This window comes from Camelus dromedarius, chromosome 16 (assembly GCF_036321535.1).
Source record: "Camelus dromedarius isolate mCamDro1 chromosome 16, mCamDro1.pat, whole genome shotgun sequence".
Lineage (NCBI taxonomy): Eukaryota > Metazoa > Chordata > Mammalia > Artiodactyla > Camelidae > Camelus > Camelus dromedarius.
Genome location: NC_087451.1, coordinates 40,395,287 through 40,416,154, shown reverse-complemented (window position 1 = coordinate 40,416,154; position 20,868 = coordinate 40,395,287). Strand labels below are relative to the sequence as shown.

Below are 20,868 nucleotides of genomic sequence, written 5' to 3'. Positions count from 1 at the left end.
CCAATTTATGAATTTTTGTCTTTGATGGATTTTTCTTCTGGTGTTATATCTAAGATTTCTTTGACAAACCAAAAGTCACAAATAATTTCTGTGTTTTCTTCTAGACATTTTATAGTTTTAGGTTTTACGTTTAGGCCTATGGTTGATTTTGAGTTAATTTTTGTATATGATGTGGTGCATGGTAGGTATCAGAGTTTTCTGGGGTTTTGTTTTTGGCATGTAACTGTCCAATTGTTCTAACACCATTTGTTGCAAAGACTATTCCTGCTCCCCTGAATTCCTTTTGCACCTTTGCGCTGTCAAAAATCAGTCACCCATGTATGGATGGATCTGTTTCTGAACTCCTTCTGTTCCATTCATTTGTTTGTATTGATGTTAATTCCACACTCTCTTGATTGAGGTAGCTTTATAATAAAGCTTAAAATCAGATATTGTTAACCCTCCAAATGTTATTGTTTTGGCTATTCTAGGTTCTTTGGTATTTCCATATGAAACCTTGTAAATATCTACTGAAAAGGCTGCTGAAATTTTGACAGGGATTGCATTGGATCTGTAGATCAATTTGAAGGAAACGGACTTCTTATCAATATTAAATCTTCCAATCCATGAACATAATATATGTCTCCATTCATTTAGATCTTTCTTAACTTCTCTCAGCAATGTTTTGTCAATGTACAGATGTTGAAAATATTTTGTCATATTTACCCTTCAGTATTTCATATTTCTTATACTAAATAGTATTGCTTTTTGTTTTAATTTCTAATTGTTTATTGCTAGTATACAGAGGTACAGTGGATTTTTGTATACTGTTCCGTGTATCCTGAAACCTGGCTAAACTCACTTACTATTTCTAATGGCTTTTTTGTAGATTCCATAGTGTTTTCTACATTAGATAGTCATATTGTCTGTGAGTAAAGATAGTTTCTTTTTCCTTCCTTATTACTCTGACTAAAAGTAGTACAATGTTGAATAGAAGCCAAGAGAGCAGAAATCCTTGCCTTATTCTGATCTTTGGGAGAAACCATGCAGTCTTTCACCATGAGATAAATGTTAGGTTTTCAGTAGATGCACTTAATCAGGTTGAGGTGGTTCCCCTACTGTTGCTAGTTTGCTGAGAGTTGTTTGGGTTTTTTTGTTTGTTTGTTTGTTTTTAATCAGGAGTTTGTGTTGGATTTTGTCAATTGGTTTTTCTGTATCTGTGGAAATAATCATAATGGTTTTCTTTTTTACTTTGTTAAAATGGTGAATTACATTGATTTTCAAATGTTAAGCCAACTTTTAATTCCTAGTATAAAATCTACTTGGTCATGATGTATTACATTTTTATATACTGGCCTCAATTTAACATAATTTTATATATTTTTTTGCATCTATGTTCATGAGAGATACTGGTCTGTAGTTTTCTTATAATGTCTTTATCTGGTTTTAATACCATAGTAATGAGAAAGTATCTCTCTTGAGCTTTATAGTTTGTGTAAAATAGATGTTATATCTTCCTTAAATAATTGGTAACATTTGCTCATGAAACCATCAGGGTCTGGAGTTTTCATTATGGAAAGATTTTAGCTGTCAGTTCAATTACTTTAGTAGATATAACCTATTCAGGTTATGTGTCTGTTTTTTTGTGTGTGGGTTTGTTAGTTTGTGTGTTATAGAAATTTGCCCATTTTATCTAATCTGTTAAATTTATTGGTGTAAAGTTATCGTAGTATCCCTCTACCCTTTTAATCTGTAGTCATGTTACCACTTATTCTTGATTCTACTCTCACTGATATTTTATGTCTTCTCTTTTTTCCTGATTAATCTGCTTAGAGGTTTAACAGTTTTATTGAGCTCATTAAATCTTTTATTTTCATTAATCTTTTCTATTGTTTTCTTGATTATTACTTCACTTACTTCCATTCTGTTTTTATTATTTCCTTTCTTCTCCTTGCTTTGGGTTTTTTCCTTCATTTTCTATTTTGCTAAGGTAAAAGATGAGCTCATTGACATAGACCTTTCTTTTAATATGGGCATGTTAGTGCTATAAATTTCCCTGTTAAATACTACTTTAGCTGCATTTCATACATTTTATGTTTTCACTTTCATTCAGTTCAAAATACTAATTTGCTTTTTTTCACATTTTAAAATCTGATTTTAGTTTTTAATTAAAGAAAAACTTTATGAATTTTTATGTGAAGTTTACTTTTCTCTTTCTCTTTCTTACAATATAATATACACAGCAGCCATAGTAATCTTTCAAATACTTAAGTTATATTACTTCCCTGCTTAAAAGTCTTAATGGCTTCCCAGCACAACTGAAACAACATTGAAACACTTTTCTATGGCCTGAAAATTTGCTTTTTGATTTCTTCTTCAACTCATGGATATTTCTGAGGTATTTCTAGATATATTTCTGCTGTTGATTTGTAATTCAGTTGTATTGTGGTCAAAAAATATATTTTGAACAGCATGAATTCTTTTAAAGTTATGAAGAATTTTTATGAGCCAAAATATGACCTATCTTGATAAATGTTTCAAGACCTTTATAATACTTGTCTTTGGAGGTGCCCCCCAAGTTGACTGACTCACTAGGAGGACTAATGGTACTCGGCACATAGTCATTCCTGTAGCTATGCTTTATTACAGTAAAAGGATACAAAACAAAATCTGAAAAGAGAAAAGGTGCATGGGGGAAAGTCCAGAGAAAACCAGACACAAGCTTCTATCTATTCTCTCTGAGTGAAGTTATACAACATCCACTTAATTCCTCCAGCAATGAGTTGTGACACGTGTGAAATGTTGTCTACCAGGAAAGTCATTAGGGATTCAGTGCCCAAGATTTTTACTGGGGTCAGGTCATGTAGACCTTCCTGCCTAAAACATACCAAAATTCTAGACTCCCAGAAGAAAAGCGAATATTCAGCATAAATCGTATTGTTTATACAAACAATTTAAGCACAGTGAGCCATTCTTTTTAGTTCTGGGAATGGTGGAAATCTCAAAATTCATGTTTCCAAACTTCAGGTAAGGGCCAACTTTATAAGCAGACTTTCTAAGGTTAGCAGTCTCAGGTCTATTATGTTAAACTCTTTTCGATATTATAGTGTATTTCCATTTCTCTCCTCCCAGCTTTTATGTTATTGTTATGAGACATTTTACTTATCTAAATGTAATAAACACCACCATATATAGAGGTATCACTTATCTTTTAAAGAGTTTTGAAAAAATCTTACATATTAATCCACACAGTTACCATTTCTAGTGCTTTTCATTTCTTTGTGTTAATCTATTTTTCTATCTGATGTCATTTTTCTTCTGCCTGAAAGACTTCTTTTTATGTGTTTTGGGGGTTTTTTTGTTTGTTTTATTTATTGTTTTTATTTTTGTGATTGAAGTATAGTCAGTTACAATGTGTCCATTTCTGGTGTACTGCATAATGTAAAAATATGTAACACTTTATTAATTTGCATGTCATCCTTGTGCAGGGGCCATGCTAATCTTCTCTGTATCATTCCAATTATAGTATATGTGCTGCCAAAGCAAGCACTGAACTGAAAGAGTTCTTTTAACATTTCTTATGTTGTGGGTCTGCTGGTGATTAATTATTAACTTTTTTCAGCTTTTATATGTCTGAAAACTCTGTGTCACCATTTTTGAAAGATATTTTTACTAGATACTGAATTGTAGGTTGACATGTTTTTTCTTTCCATAATTTAAAGGTTTAGTTCTACTGCCTTATCATTTGCATTGTTTCTGAAAAGAAATCTGCTGTCATCCTTATGTTTGTTCATCTGTGCTTAATGTGTCTTTTTATTCTCTTACTGCTTTTAAGATTTTCTCTCTATCACTTGTTTCGAGTAATTTGATTATGATGTGCCTTCATTATCATTTTCTTATTATTGCATTTGGGACTCATTGAGTTTCCTGGATCAGTGAGTTGATGGTTTTCATCAAATTTGGAGATTTTATAGCCATTATTTCTTTAAATGTATTTTTTGTCTCCCACCTTCAAGGACTCCAGTTCCACCTATATTTGGCCACTTGGAGTTGTCCCACAGTTCACTGATGCTCTTTTTATTTTTAAAAATATTTAAAATTTTTTAATCTCTTTTTTCACTGTGTTTAACTTTGCATAGTTTTATTTGCTGTGTCTTCAAGGTTATTCATCTTTTCTTCTGTAATGTCAAATTTGTCACAAATCCCATCTTGTGATTTTTTTCTCTAAAAGTACAATTTGGGTCTTTTATATCTCCCATGTCCCTACCTTTTGAACATATAGAATATAGTTATAATCATGGTTTTAATACTCTTCTCTGCTGATTCTAACGTCTGTGTCCAGTCTGGGTCAATTTCAGCTGATTGGTTTTTCTCCTAATTATGACTTAATATTTTCCTACATCTTTGCATGGCTGATAATCTTCATTTGGGTGCCAGACATTGTGAATTTTACTTTATTGAGTGTTGTTTATGTTTATATTCTAATAACTATTCTTCAACTTTTTTCTGGAATGTGGGTGAGTTATTTGGAAACAGTATGATCAATTTTGGTTCTTGTCTTTAAGATTTGATGAGTAGAACCAGAACAATATTTACAGGTCTCATTATTCCATACTTTTGAGACAAGATCTTTCTGGATTTATCCAGTCTTCTATAAATTGTGAGGCTTTCCATTCTGGCTGGTAGGAACAGGCACTACTCCTGGACCTTTGTAAACAGCAGGCACTCTTCTCTTTAGTCCTTATACATGTGCCAGTCACTACTCTGAGATTACTCAACAGTTAACTCTCCACAGATCTTCAGAATTATTTCTGTACGACTCTCTCCTTTCCAGTACTCTGTTCTTTGAACAGTTGCTGCCTTGGTATCTGTGGATTTTCAGCTCCATCTACTCAACTAAGGGAGTCTGCCAGAATCTGACTGGGTTCTTCCTCCCTATATTGTGGTCTGAAAATTCAATGTTGTAAGTGGACATAGGGTTTTCCATCTGTTAGGGATTACTGTTTTTCATTGCCTATGTCTAATGCCTTGAAAACCTTTGTTTCATGTATTTTGTCTAGAGGTTTATTTCCTTGTTTTGGAGTTGTTTTAGGTGGGAGGGCAAATCTAGTCCTTGTTTCTCCATCTTGGCCAGAAGTGGAAATTCATGTCAAATTAAATATATATGTATATGGATGAAATGAATGAGAGCATAAACCCATCTCTCATTAGAAAATGACTGGCTTGGTAGTTAGAATTGGGTTTTCTTTAAGCCAAAATACATATTTTACCTATAATAATGAAGAATTAAATACAGTCATCGTTTGTACTAAGTAAATCTCACATATAGCACTAGTAAGGTGGTAGTTACTAAATGGGTATGTGTGGCTTCAGCCTTCTCAGTAATTTCTCTAGAAGAAAGGAAAAATAGTCTTTAAAAAATATATATCCTGTCTTCTCTGGATACTTTCCCTTCCCCCAGCTTCCTGTAGAAATATGATTCTTTGATTGTTGATGTCTTGGCCAGCATCCAGGCCTTGCCTGTGATATGTACAGAGCTTGGAAAATAACAGTTTTTATTCCCTGAATGTCCTGTTATTTAATGACCCTCTTGTTTATGACACTAGCCTTTTAAACAGAAATATATCCCCGAAAGGTGGCAAACAAATGATTAATTTCTTTTTATTATCATAGTACAGTTCAGTGATTTTCAAAGACCTGGGTTTGCATCCTATAACTGTCTTCCTCTAGCCCTCCTGTTCTGCCAAAACCAAATCTATAAACATTTCTCTGCAGTTGCGAATGGAAAATTCATACTGTTTTCGTTCACAAATTCATTTAGTAAACATTTGTAAATGTACGTTCTCTGTGACATACATCCCCTGCAACAATAACTGTACTAGTTAGTAAGGACTTCCTAGGTTGAGTAATTGTGGTAGGGTAAGTTGATGAAATATGTGGGTAGAAGTGTAGGGTAGACGTGATTATGTCATATACCTGTATACAGGAGGGGTGTGTGAGATACAAGGTTGTTTATTAAAAGCTTGTTTAAGTACATGGTCAAAAGCAAAAGATGTTGAGAATCTAAACTTAGGCTATCGTTTATTGTGGATTAACTAGGTTCTGAACTAAGAGCTTAAATGTACATTTTCTTATTATCCTCATTTTACAGATGACAAAACTAGGCTTAAAGTGATCCGGCAACTCCTCCAAGGTTATGTCACTATCAGTAGCAGTGGAATGGGAAAAGGAAAAAGGAATTCTATCTGAGAGATATTCCTCAAGAATAATTGATAGGACCTATGACAAATTAGATGTAAGGATTAAGGAAGAAGAAATCCTGGTGAATCCCAGGTTTCTGTCTTAGGTGATATTTCATTAATTGAGATAATAAATGGACAATAAAGTCTAGGTTAACAGGAGTGAGAAAATAATTTTCATTTTAAACATTTTAAACTTGAGATATCTATTGGAAATTCACATAGATAACTCATGTGAGTTGTTGGAAATGCTGTACAGGAGTTTAGAAATGGGATCTGGAATAGAAATATAAACTATCACCACTTAGATGGTTGTGAAATTAGTCTGTTCCTTTGAGATTACCCAAGGAGACCACTAAGAAGAGAAAGCAATAAAATATAGAACCTAGGATTGGCAATATTTTAGGGATGGCTGGAACAGGAGGAATCATTAAAGATATATCAAGAGGAGAGGACAAAAAAAGAACTGGAAGAAAGTGTTATGTTAAGCCCAATAAGGGAATATCTTTCAAAAAGTGAGATTTAGTTAAAAGTGTTAAATACTGAGGAGTGGTTAAGCATAAAGACTGAAAATAATTCATTGGACTTAAAAGTTAGAAAGTTGTTGGTGTCTTCAAAACAAGTTCAGCAGAGTAATATGGGAGGAAGCCGGGTGAGAATGAGTTACTGCCTCGGAAGTGAAGATAGTAAGCATGGCTCTTTCAAAATGTTGAGTGGTAGAAGGAAGAAGGGACATAAGTCAGAAGCTCAGAGTGCTGAGGGCTCAAAGAGAGTATGTTCTCAATATACTTTTCATGGTGTTTTGTTTTAAATAAATGTATGTGAGAGGGAGGGGATTAGGTTACACTGGGTGTCTTTTGTGGCTTAGTGATATGCATAGTGGTAGCAGCTACCACAGTTAACAAGCAGACGCTGTCCCAGGCTCACAAAATGTATTAACTTATTTTAATCCTCACATGTCATGGTTATCCCGTTTTAAAGATGAGGAAAACTGAGATATCAAAAACATGTAAGTATCCTAAGTTCCCACAGTTAGTAAGTAACAAGGACAGGATACAGACCATGGCATCCTGGCTCTGAGTCTGCAGTTTTACCCACTCTGGTATATGCTTCCCTGCTGACCCAAAAAGTGAATCTGCTTTATTTAATTTTTTTTAAACAAAAGTTATCTGGAATGAACATTTCTCAGGCTACTATCTTTAGATTGTTTTTTAGGACCTGCTTCAGATTGCTTTACACTCTTCAAAAACTCATTTCCTGAGGTAGGAATACCTGCCTACTGTAGTCCTGTTCCTGAGTGCCATAAATAAACAACAGTCCCTAAAGAGATTTGACTCTTGCAAATGGGAGAGTGAGCCTTCTGGAAACTCAGTAGACAAATGAGTTCTTGCCTTGGTTTAATAAGAAAAACAAATCAGCCTGTTTTTTGACTTGTGTTTGGTGCTAATGTGAGACAAGGTTTTGTTTGAAGCGCATGTGTTTTTCCTCTGCTCTCTGCAGAGAATAGCATGCATGGCCTAAACCCTAAGAATAAGCCTGAAATTATCTTTTGATCTGAGGAACAGAGGTGCTTCCAGGCTAGACTTTACAGTCATTATGGAAGAATGTGAGGAAATACAACTCTGCTCCTGTTTGCACAGACCTTGGCTGTGTTACATACGCCCTTTCTTCTCCCAGTCCTGTGACTGACTTCTTTTAGGATGATTCATGGTTGTTTTCCATGAGTAAATATACTTTAGTCTAAATCCAGTTAGAGCACTTTTGCCCCCACTTCCCCTTCCCCTTTTCCCGCTGCTGCAGCTGTTTATTTGCATTTCGACAAACTGGTCTGTTAGCCTTAATGCACTCTTGTTTGTTTTTTAAATGTTTACTCTTTACCTTAGTTAAAGTAAGGTCACTTTTCTCTATAAGCCTAGATATATAACTATTTGAATTGATAATCTCAAAGAGACTGTTTCCTAGAGAGAATTCATTTGTCTGTCACAGGCCTAATTTGCATAGAGGGGATGCACACAGTGGTCTGAGTCTGGGGTGATTATTAAATCCCTTTAAAAAACTGCCTTTCAAAGCTTGTTCTGTTTGTGTGCCCTGTTGGAATGTTTTTCTTTTTTGTGTTTTTTCCTTTAACATTTTGTTAGGAAAATTTTCAGATATACCAAAAAAAAAAAAAAGGAAAGAATTTTACTGTAAAAACTCGTGTACTCACCTTGATATATCATTTGTGTTTGATTATTTTATCACATATCTATCCATCTCTTTAACCACCCATCCTTTTTTTTACAAATTTCAAAGTAAATTCCAGATATTAGTATGCTTTAGAATGTTTTGAGAAGGATGGGATGGTCTTCCTGCTCTGTTGCTGCCCTGGGACTGCCACTTCTTGGGTGCCAGGGGTAAGAACCACATCTGTCACTAAATGTATGGATTAGGTCATCTTTTTTGCTTTAGCTCAGCTATAGTTGCTGTGGTCATTTCTCACTGGATTATTTCAGTGGTTTCTGCCTTAGAAAACCTCTCGGAAGCCAGCTGATATTCCAAACAAAGAAACACTTATTTAGGAATATAAACTCCACAGAGAGTATTCATTACCTCTACATCCCACAGTGCAGGCCAAAGTTCCTTGTTCATATGCCCTAAATTTATTGTTGGTACATAGGAAGCGTGGCTTTCTTTTATTGTATTGATCTGAGAAAAGCCTTAGATTCTGAGGTACAGAAACTGTTTCTAAGCTGTTCTTGGTGTCTACAGTTGTTTTACCATATGGTACTGGGATAATTTTGTCTGTTCTTCCCTTGAGGCTTTTGTGAATTGATTACATTTTTAGAAAAATTTTAAAATAACTTTTTAAAATGTCAAAGCTTTCTCAGTAGAATAAAATATGATGAGAGATTACGTCAATGTGAGAACAAGTTATCTTAATAGAATTTTTCTCAAAAACTTTGGCATTTAAGCTGATTCTGTACTTATCCCACATTATAAGTTGGCATTGGTCATATTCGTGAAAGTCCCTTTTGATACTAAAGGTAATCTCAGACCTGAAGAGATAAGTCTGTTAGTTTAGAAAGCAGAAGCTCTTCTCTCTCTGGAAAGGTTATTTCTGGTCAAGCATGTAGTTCCTAAAGGGAAACACAGTATAGGTGAAGGAGAAAGAAGTTAGCCTAGCCAGTCAGCTAAGTCTACTCAGTCCTGGTCATCAGTGGTATAACTCGTATCACATTCAGATTTAATAGTGATATCCTAAAGAGCGGCAACATAATGTAGTAGAAAAAAACCCTAGGTTTTGGAGTCAGAATTGGGTTTTGATTCTAGTTCTGAAACCAGCTGTGTGAACTTAGATCTCTCTCTAGGCCTAATCAGACTCATCTCAAACCAACGATCTATTTTCTCCTCCCTTGCTGGGAGTCCTATGACTGCTCAGTCTGAACTCAGAGTGTCTGTCTCAGTGTCTGCTCACCAGAGGCACACAGATACCCAGAAGAACCCCTGAATGGTTAGCAGCCCCTACTATTAAGTGACATCGTGGAAAATGGAGGAGTGAGGAGTGCCAAGGATCAGTCTCTCCACTGAAGCAACTGTTAAGCTGGCAAGTCTGATAAGTCAACTTATTCAGAACTCTAGAACTGCTAAGCAAAAAAAAGCATATAATGAAACAGTGTCTATAGTATGACCCCATTTTTTGTTTTAAAAATAAGTATATACAGTACAGACAAAATTTAGGTAGAAAGTGAATTGTATTTCTCTCTGGCTGATGGGAGTAAAATTATTTTGTTCATCTGCTCTTCCTAAATTTTCTGTAGTGAATATATATCACTTCCATTAAAAATAGCAAAAGTAAAATAGAACAGTTTGGCAGCTTCTCCAAAAGTTAAAACATAGAGTTTCCATATGACCCACTCCTAGATATATACCCAAGAGAACTGGAAACATATGTGCACAAAAACTTGTACATGAATGTTCATAGCAGCACGGTTCATAATAGCCAAAAAGTGGAAATAACCCAAATGCTTGTCAGATGATAAATGGATGAACAAAATGTGCTATATCCATATAATGGAATATCGTTCAGCAAGAAAAAGGATAAAGTACTGATACATGCTGCAACATGAGTGAACCTCAAAACATGCCAAGTGAAAGGAGCCAGACATAAAAGGCCACATATCATATGATACCATGTATGTGGGATGAACACAATAAGCAAATCTTCAAAGGCAGAAAGTCTCAGATTGCCAGGGGCTGGGGGAAACGGGGACTAGAGAGTGACAGCTAAAGGGTATATGGTTTTCTTTGGACAATGGATTCAATAGTGATGGTTGTACAACTTTATGAATATACTAAAAACCACCAAATTATGTGTTCTAAAAGGGTAAATTTTATGGTATGTGAATTATAACTCAGTAAAATAATGTTTAAGAAAAGTAAAATAGACTGTTAGCTGTAAGACACTAGAATTAATTTTTTAGCAAGTTAAAGTCTAGTTTTTCAGTTAATTCTGTAATTATATATTTTTGAAAAGAGTACATTTTGATAAAGAGATGTGAATCAGGAAATTGTAACTATGTAGCTGTATCTTCATAACCTTTTCTTTTTTAAGTGACAATTGGGACATTTTAAAACTGATACAGGAAACTATTTGCTTCTATTACTAGAGTTTGGCTTTATATTTTTAATTAGTGTTACTGCTTTTGGAATTGTTATCCTTTGTTTAAATGCTCAGTCATCATTCTAATGGCTTTCAGACAGTTTTAAGTAAGAGTGTTTACATGTATGTGTGCTTGTGTGTGTGTTTTCTTATCCTATTTTATGATGTGTAAGTGGTTTAAGTATGTTCTAGAATAATATGAGCAGTGTGTATAGATCTGATTTCCCCCTTTATTAGTTCTCCTTCTCTTGTCCTCATCCTCTTCCCACCCCTGGCCTTTAATCTGCAAAATATAAAAAGGAGTTAGAGTGTAATACTTTATTTTTACTTATTTCAGTAAGCATTTAGTGAGCATCTACTATGTGTCAAAGCACTGTACTCAGCTTAAAGATACAGAAATGAAATGTTGGGTAACAGATAAAATGATACATCTCCAACTACTCTTAAAACAGTTAAGAAAGTATTTAATTCAGATAAGGGAAGTTAGGCAGGACTTCTTCGTGCCATTAATATAGAAGGTTGAACTTTGAAACCAAGTCACATCTGTTGTGCGTTTTTAGAAAACTACTGAAAGTAGAGCTCATGCTTGGCCTTAGCACATCTCACAACTACATCAACACACACACACACACACACACACACACACAAAAACCATAGGAGAAGCAATGGGATCTGACCCCAAGAAGTATGTAAAAACCAAAAATCTTTTTTTTTTCAAATTGGCCACACAGGTATAAAGGTAATAGGTGAAAGTTTGTTTTCTACTGCCTTGATTGCTTAACATGTTGAAAACCTTTTAAACCATCAGGGCTTTTAGAAGTTTTCTTCCCATAATACACTTCCTAGATTAAAAAAAAATACCATCACAAACTTAAAGGAATTTCTGTTTTTATTGGTATTTTTAAAGAAACAGACAAATTATCTTTACATTGCTTTCTGCAGGACTGATGTGTGGTGATACAGCCACATTGGTTGTTGAATACTGAAATGCATCCTTACGGGTTGGTAAAGAGCTGATGCCATAAGCCATCTGGATGCCCTGCCTCACCCCAGCTTCTCCCCCAGAAAATGCCAGCCCCACATCTCCTCACAATCCAATACTTTAAAGGTTATCCCCAGGCATAGAAAGAGGCCTTCAGGACCCTATTTTTGCATCTATCCTGATTGCGGGTGACTGGGCCATCCCCGTTGTTTAATAATTTTGAATATCACTGTTTCTGACTATAGCATGAATTATTACTGTTTTAACCATGTTTGTGTTCTTCCAGCTAGGGTATCAAATGGCTCTAGCCCCCCTGCTGTTGCTCATCTGTGTAGAACCAAAATTCGGAGTTTTGTTATTTTCTCAGTAACCCAGGGTACCATCATACTGTAACTCCCAACAGTCTCCTAAACCATACTGCTTTTTTTCCTTATTTCTTTCAGTGTTGGCAGTTTGACCTAAGTTCTCTGTTCTCTTACTGTTCCTTCCAGTTCGCTTTGCACCTTATAGGCCTCCAGATATCTCCCTGAAGCCTCTGCTCTTTGAAGTGCCCAGCATCACTACAGAGTCCGTGTTCGTTGGCCGGGATTGGGTTTTCCATGAAATAGACGCTCAACTTCAAAGTTCAAATGCCAGCGTGAACCAAGGTGTGGTGATTGTGGGAAACATTGGGTTCGGCAAAACTTCCATCATCTCCAGGCTGGTGGCCCTCAGCTGCCACGGAACGCGGATGAGACAGATCGCCTCTGACAGTCCCCACGCCTCCCCTAAACGTATGTATTCCTTTTTAAAGAACTCCCTGCTTCATTGCTCTGGAATTCTTTCTGACATTTTTTAAGTCTCATATCCTTTCGTTTTCTGATCTGCAAAACCTGACTTGTATGTGAGGACCGTGAATTCAGAGTTGGGGGAAAGAATGTAGTACTCTGTTTACATTTAACCCACATATGCAACAGTCACCTAAGTGTGACTGAAAACCTTTCTCTCAGAATAAATTTATGACTTCCCTACTGACTGTCTGGCTACTCTGTCCTTTGGATAGTGACCACAGAAGTTGCCTGTAAGAGCTGTCTGCATCCATCAGTGTCAGCTTTCGCTCCACCAGTGCCCCGTCCTCATTTACACGCCAACACAGTCTGTTTGCAGCCTTCATTTCTTTGCGATTGATGTCACCATTGCACTGCTTGGATTTGAACGTCATTGTGTCCTTGAAGGGTTTCTCCTGCTTCCTTGTGAGAAGATGCTGAGATTTCATATATATTCATGCTTCTTTCATCACAGGCTGGGTGCAGCCAAATGACCACCATCAGGATCTTATTTATTTTTAAAATCCTCATGTGGTCCTTCATACCAGGCATTCTCTAATAAAAGCTTAACAAATATTAATTCAGCCAATCTTCTTGTCAACTCAGTGAGGTATTTCCTGTTATCTTCATTTCACAGATAAATGGTTTGAGGCTCAGAGAGGTTAAGCAAGCCTCCGAGGTTTCAAAGCCAGTAAATGGTGAAACTAGCATTTGAGCCCAAGCAGCCTGGTGTCAGAGGCCGGCCTCATCTATTTGGCTGTGCTCCCTCTCTTTATCGATGGAACTCACTTGAGTGAAGAAGATAAAAGGAAATGAATGTGTAGTTGTTCTTCCTGTACACAGTATATGTATAGAACCAATCTACCTGGTTTCTGTTAGGTATAAGAGAACAAAAAAGAAACTATTGCTCTGCTAATCCAAATCAATAATGTAGCTCATCACAGATTTCCAGACAGCAACCACTAGAAATGGTTTGTTTGAGATCATAGTAGCTGCAGAGTCCAGCACAGTGCTATAGAAACTCAGCAGGCACTCACTGAATACCCTCCAAACATCTTGGCTTCCTGTGGAAATTAATTAGCAGTTTCATGTCATTAAGTAGGCAGATTGCCTCTGGTAAACTTACGGATATCTGACAAGTAGAAGAACTAATGTCTAGAAAGAAAACTGATTAAAACAAGAGTTCCTGCTTGCCAGAGTATGGTGAAAATTGGTATGGAAGAATTCATGACTTAAGAGCAATATCATACTCAGTTTCCGCATGAAGTTTTTCTGAGTAGCTTGTCATAATGTCATGGGAGTCAAGAGCCCACAGTTTGAGCCCCAACACTCAAATTGACTACACTTTATAACCTTGAGAATTTTACTTTAATCCTTTAAGCCTCAGTTTTGTTATCTGTAAAATGAGGAAGTGGGATAAAGTGATCTTTAAGATTCATCCCTATGCTAAAATTCTGTGATTCTAAGATGTCTTCTTCATGGTTGAAAGTACCTTCCGCACCTATTCCAGTATTTTCCTTAGAGTGCTTAAGTATTACCCAGACCACTTCTTATCTGAGTCATCCCAGAGGTTAAGTATTTGAGTGTGTCAGAAAGAAAAACAGATAGGTAATAGTCTCTCTGACTCCTCTGTGTATCACTGTTGCAGATAACAGCATGGTAGAGTCATGGCTCAAGGGCAAGAAGAGCTGCTTTCTCTGAAAGCAAAGGTACCTAGGAGTGCCCCCCTCTAAGCCTGGGAGAGCAGGAGTTTATAGAAAACAGCCTATGTGCTCCCCAAAGCAGAGGTTCTTTAAAGGGAGTTCATTAAGTTACTCTCTAACATCCACTGGTTTTACCTCCAGAGAAACTCTGAAAATACTGGGACACTCCCATTCATGTGATAAATGTCCACATGTTGAGACTGTAGATTCGGCCTGATAGTTAACTTTCAAAACTTGAAAAGGTGTTAAAGGAGATAGAGTATGTGCTTATGTATTTATCAGAATTATACAGAACCAGCATTGCCTTGTAATCTTCAATGTAATCATTTTTGTTGCATTTTTGATGTCCAAACTACGTTCTACCTGTGCCATCTTAACTGAACCACTACTCTTTAAGAAGAGTCAAGAATAAGAGGTTGATAAAGAACAAGCTGTTTTCCAGCATCAGTCTGTTTACTACATTAGCCAGCCCAGGGAGTGTTAATGGCAGTAGCAGAATTTTTTTTATTAATGAATAAGAATGATGTCTGTGGAGAGAGAATTGGCTTAATTTTTTACAGTTTAATTTACATTAAGCTTTGATAGGTTTGTTCGGAATCCCACTGGCCTTCCGATCCCTCAATCAGTGGTACCGATGATATAGTTGTAGTAATAATGAAACAAAGTGGAAAATTATTGGAGCTCCCAACTTCCATTTCTGCATTCTCTGTCATTCTTTCTTCTGTCCTTGCCTCCTCCACACTGAGCAGCACTGCTGAGGAAAATGTGAGCAGTTTAGCCTGCAGCACTGCATTGCCTGGCTGTGTCCTTCCCCCACAGACACCCAGCCCCCAGCCGCCCCCTCCTTGTCATTTCCCTGGGAAGGTACAGAAAAGCTGTCAAGGCAGGCACTAGCCTGTCATCCTGCTTTCCGCCTACACCCCTCCCCAAACGTGACTCCCCCATCAGTCTCCACCACCGTCATCACCCACCCCTCAACACATACACAGAAAGAACAGAAACATTTTGTGAAAATGGACCTGTTGTGTAATTCAGGCATTATTACATTAACTACAAGTATATTCAGCACGGTAGTTAGGGAAGCTTTGTCTAATACAAGACGATATTTTCCTATCACTAAAATTCTCAGTGTAGTTATTGTTTGGATTTGACATTTGCCAACGGCTGCCAGGCCCCCCAAATAACTATTAAGTGAGTAACCCCTACCCTCCCTATTCTGCTCATTCCAGAAGTCTGTTTTGCCAGTTTGCTGTGCACACTCACTGCTCCTCCCTATTAACTTTTGTTTCTACTGTTCTCTGAATACAAAGCAGAAAGTAAAGACACCCAGACAAAAAAGGGGGCATCTCCAAAAGGGAACAGCTAGAAGACAGACAATTCTCGGATAATAATTACCCACAAAATCAAATACCAGATAAAGGGGCACAGGGTGGGGAGAGAGAGTGAACAACAGGCACGATACAGTGACAGTCACTGAACTTGATCTCACACATTTCTTCAGCCTTCGTTCGCTGCCATCTTCCACACTCACCCTCCTGCAGTTTGTTCAGAACCCTGCCCTGTGGTCAGGGAATAAACTCTGCCATTTGGTTGGAAGAAGTCTCAATTCAGTCCTACTGGTAGGGAGTTAAATTAAAACTGTTTCCTTCTATTTCACTTCCTCCTTTTCAATAGCTATTGACCATCAAATAACAGTTTACCTATTTTGTACCCATTTGTTAAGTATCTATATTCATAAATACAGTGTATAATGTCTAGTAGTTAAGATATTATTAAATAACATGAACAAATAGAATTTTTAAAAAATAGCTTTATTAAGCTACAATTCACTTATATAATTCATCCATTTAAATCATCAATTCAGTGCTTTTTTTTTTTGAGTTGTGCAGCAATCACTATAATCTTAGAACTTTTTCATTTCCCTCTAAGAAAATTCCATGCCCATTAGCAGCAATCTCCATTTCCCCACCTAAGTCTCTGTCTCCACCCCTAGATAACCCCTAGTACTTTTTGTCTCTATGTATTTCTTTATTCTGGGCATTTCACACAAATAGAATCATATAATACATGGTCTTTTGTAACTGGCTTATTTGAGTGAGTGTAATGTTTCAGGACTTACGCATGTTGTAGCATATATCAGTATCTCATTTCTTTTTATTGTTGAGTAATGTTCCATTGTATGAATTCTCCATTTTTCAGTTGATGGACATTTGGGTTGTTTCTGCTTTGGGGCTATTAATGAATTTTGCTTCTTGGAACATTTGTGTACAAAGTTTTTCATGGACATATGTTTTTATTTCTCTTGGGTACATACCTTGGAGTAGAACTGCTGGATCAAAGAACAAATGGAATTTAACCAATCTTCCTTTAGTTGAGAGTTTTATGATTACCTGATGAAACATCTCATCTTTTTAATAATCCAGATTTAGATGCCAACAGAGAGCTGCCACTTACACAGCCACCTTCAGCACACTCATCCATCACCAGTGGAAGCTGCCCAGGAACTCCAGAAATGCGCCGGCGGCAAGAGGAGGCTATGCGGAGACTAGCCTCGCAGGTACAGTAGATTCCCAGGTCACAGGCGAGCTAGTTCCATTTTTACATGCAGGGGGCAATGGGAGGGAGACCCCTGGCAAAGTGAGCAAAAGTTCATACAGGTGTACTGTGAGAACATGGAGAAAAGTGTTTTTTTTTTTTTTTTTTTGCTGTTTCTAGAAAAATACTTGTTACTATGGAATCAGAACTTTATTGTTGGAAAGGCCCTTAGAAATAACCAGACTCCCATAATAAATAGATATAGAAGTTGAGATCAAAGAAGTCTTATCTTTATCTTACCCAAGATCACAGTAAAAGTAATCAGTGGTTTTTTTATTTTCATTCCTAGTTCAAAATTATTCTTGCTATACTACACTGTCAATAATTTTTCTGTGTTTGGTTTTAAATTTCTATTTTTATCAAAGTAACATATGCATATATTAGAAAATTGAATAATATTAAAAGGCTTATAATAAAAACCAGAAATTCTCTTCCCCTCCTCTCCCACCCTCTCCCCAAAGACAGCCACTTTCAATATTTAGAGATTTTCTCTACTCTTTACCTCCAGTTTCTAAATAGTATTCATGTGCTGCTGAACTTTTTTCATCAGTTTTATACATTATCTGTTGCTTCTTATTACGGGTGATGAGAATTTTAGCACTTTCACCTTCCTTCTTCCCTCTACTATCTCAGTACAGGTATATGATGATTTTTGTCTGAATCCATATTATAGTATTTTCAGTATTAATATTACATAAATATGGTTCACTGTGGAACCACAGATAACATATTCTTCTCGAGCAGTTTTGTTTTCCTTGGGTTATGAAATGCCTCATTTTAAAATGTGCTTATTTTTCTTCAAAACTCTGGCTGTATTTCCATAACCATTAATGCTTTTGTCAGATGCCTCTCAATACAATTTTCCGCATCAGGTACATTCCCCCACTCGCCCCCGACCCCTGCAGACATTTATCCTAGAGCTTTCCATCCAGCTTAATCTGGACTTAGAAATGTCCTCAAGGCTTACGACCTAGTTGTTATCCTGGAAATCCCTATTACTTCTCTTCTGTGTTTGATCCCATGTCATCTTTCTTGACGTATTCCTTTTTTTGATGGAGCACATCCTCCAGTAGCTTCCTAAGAAAGAATTCATAGGAGGTAAGTTTTTTGAGACCTAATGCTTCTAAAGGCATCTTTATTCCATTCTGATACATTACTATTTGTTTGACATAATGTAATTCTAGGATAAGCATTATTTTCCCTCAGAATTTTGAAGACATCCATCTTGAACTTCCAGTATTGCTATTAAATAATTTAGTACTATTCTTATTCCTAATTCTTCATATATATATATACCTTTTTTCTCTCCAGAAGCTTTTAGAATCTTTTTATTACCACTGTTCTTGGGTCTTTTTTTCATATTCTGTCAGTACCTTATGAGTCCTGAAGATATTTTTTGATTCAGGGAGATGCTTTGGTATTATTTGGTATTATTTATTGATAATTTCCTCATCACCACTTCTTCTGTCCTTCTACAACACCTTTTAATCAAAATTTAGGTTTTCTATACTAATTTTCTATTTTCCTTAACTTTTCTATTTCCTGTACTTTTGTTTTTCTATTTTGTTTTATGATCCACCTTTAAGAGATTTCTTCAACATTACCTTTCAGTTCTTTCACATACAAAAATTTTAGCTATCATAGTTTTAATTTCTAATAGGTCTTTTTTCCCACGTTCTTCCTCTTTTTTTTTTCCTAATAGCATACCGTTCTTATTTTATGGATGCAATGTGTTCTCTTCTCTCTTCCTTAACAGTAAGGCACTGGAAAACTGACAGAAGCTTGTGTACGTAGAGAGTTTAACTATAGAGCATTAAGACAACCCACCAACCTTTACTGGCAATATCCAAAAGTCAGTGTCCGTAATTTTTTTTTTCTTATACTGTTCATCTTCTCTAGCAAAGATTCCACCAGCTTCCTTCCTGGAGGTTATGTATCCTGATTACCAGCATTCTGGAGGTGGACAGGAAAAGGGGGCTGGAGTTTCATTACTCAGTATGCAAATTCTTACTTAAGCCTCCAGTTTTCAGTCCTGTACCTGATCCTCCCCTACTCTGTGTCTGTATCCATCCCTAAGCCTAGATCCTCTATGTTTAGCTTCTCTAGTGAATATAGTTCTCTTTTCTGTGGGTTTTGGGGAAGGTAGTCACCTGGCTGGGCAGGATGGGGTTGGATATATGGGGATCTAACTGCTCCTTATATAAACTTTAATAAAATAATTTGTGTTTTCACCTCCCTTCTTTGCCCTCATCTTCCACAGTACCTGGTGCTTCTAACTCCTATGTTTTTTCTAAGATTTTACAGGTAATTGGACTTATTCCTATTGTTACCCCTAGCAGGCATTTATTTTTTCCTTCTTCTGTCTGTTAAGTCATTTAATCCTATATCCACTTTCCATCTTTATATTTTACAATCTGAGATTATAGATGGGTATTCCTATAGATGGAGTTTGCATTTCTGTTTCTTATTCTCTTTATTTTTGAGGATTTTAGGGAGAAAAGTAGAGTGCAAAATGTCTGTCTCAGATATTTAAAGAAGTCTCTTGTCATGGTTAATTAGTAATGAAGAGCAGAGAGTCATCTGCAGTATCATAAGGTTCTAATTTCTTCATAGAAATCCTCTTCAGCTCAGAGCCAGAAACAGCATGTTTCCCCCAGCTACATTTTTAATTATCCCCGCTTACTGGTACACACCCATTTATAAATGGGCTTCTGAAAACAGTCTGAGATTTCCCTCATATCTGCTAATTCAGTGCAACTTTAAAAGACATCTTTGTTTTTTTCTAAATATTCTGTGTAAACTGACTCCAGCCTCTTCTTTAAAACAATCAGAATAAATATCATCTTAGAAATACGCAAATGCTGAAGAGCTTCCATCATCACAGTCATTTATTTATTCACTTTAGAATATATGCTTGGAACACCGGTAGTACAAGGCTAAAGTTAAAGCAGTGAACAAAACAGATACACTCTCTGCTGTTATGAAGCCCACATTTTTGTGGTGGGAGAAAGTCAGTGAACAAACAAATGTATATGTCACATGGTGATGAGTGCTAAAAAGAGCTCAGAGAATTAAGTCTCCCTGGGTTGTCACTTCTTAGTCTCTCATCAAGAGAAAAAAAAAAACTCAAGATGTTTGTGTTCAATATTGGACAATGTTATATATTTTTAGTAGGGAATTAGTAACTACACTCACTTGAAAAATGATCACATTTTAAAGTTTTATGGTTGTGTCTTCTTTAAGCAAAATACAAATAAATCTTTTTTACCTAGAAATGGGATATTTTTAAATTTATATTAAACAGTTTATAAGAATTAGCCCCTTAGATTAAGACTGATGTTTGGTTTAATATTTGGAAAGTATTAAATATTATAAGTAAGAAGTTAGTGATTATTTACACTTACTCAAAGAGCATATTTTAAAATTTATGCTTATTTCTCCCTTAAGCAAAATATAAATACATCTGTTTGCTCGTAAAAATGGGATATTTTTAAGTTTATACTAAATATTGTACAACAAATGGCCTCTTCAAATAAAATTTTGCATATTAACCCACATGGGACACAAGTATACAAGTTCAAGTATACAAGTTTGTGCTGTAAAAACATAGAGCAGAAACCAGCAGTCTTGCTTCTTATGCTTCTCATCTGTAACAAACTGATAAGCAGAAATTATCTTTTTAAATCCATATTTTGATGAAGTAAGTTAATATATGAGAAAAACCTCTTGATCTGATAAAGTTCTTGCTGACGATCCTAGCACGTCATTAGTTATCATTGGTCTTCCACAGTATTCTTGCTGCTTCTTGTGCTGCTACTTGGTTGAGAACATTGAAGAGTTCTTGTCACAACTTTAGGGCAGTTTCACTTCTTATTTTTATTTATCTGTTTATTTACTTTCCACTTGAAGTAACAGGTTTTACTAG

At 36.0% G+C, this 20,868-nt stretch overlaps 1 protein-coding gene and 1 non-coding gene across 12 annotated transcripts in view; one reads left to right on the top strand and one right to left on the bottom strand.

The window, feature by feature from the left end:
• The window catches only part of TANC2 (tetratricopeptide repeat, ankyrin repeat and coiled-coil containing 2), a 304,309-nt gene that overhangs the window by 206,793 nt on the left and 76,648 nt on the right, over positions 1-20,868 (top strand). For all 11 annotated transcript variants that reach the window (XM_064495693.1, XM_064495689.1, XM_064495696.1 and 8 more), the window contains 2 exons: positions 12,331-12,612; positions 16,772-16,905. In XM_064495693.1, coding sequence (XP_064351763.1) covers positions 12,331-12,612; positions 16,772-16,905 — 416 coding nt within the window. The remainder of the gene's footprint in view (positions 1-12,330; positions 12,613-16,771; positions 16,906-20,868) is intronic.
• LOC116158052 (U6 spliceosomal RNA) lies at positions 3,423-3,529 on the bottom strand. The gene has a single exon (XR_004142278.1). It is a non-coding gene; the product is annotated as a U6 spliceosomal RNA (small nuclear RNA).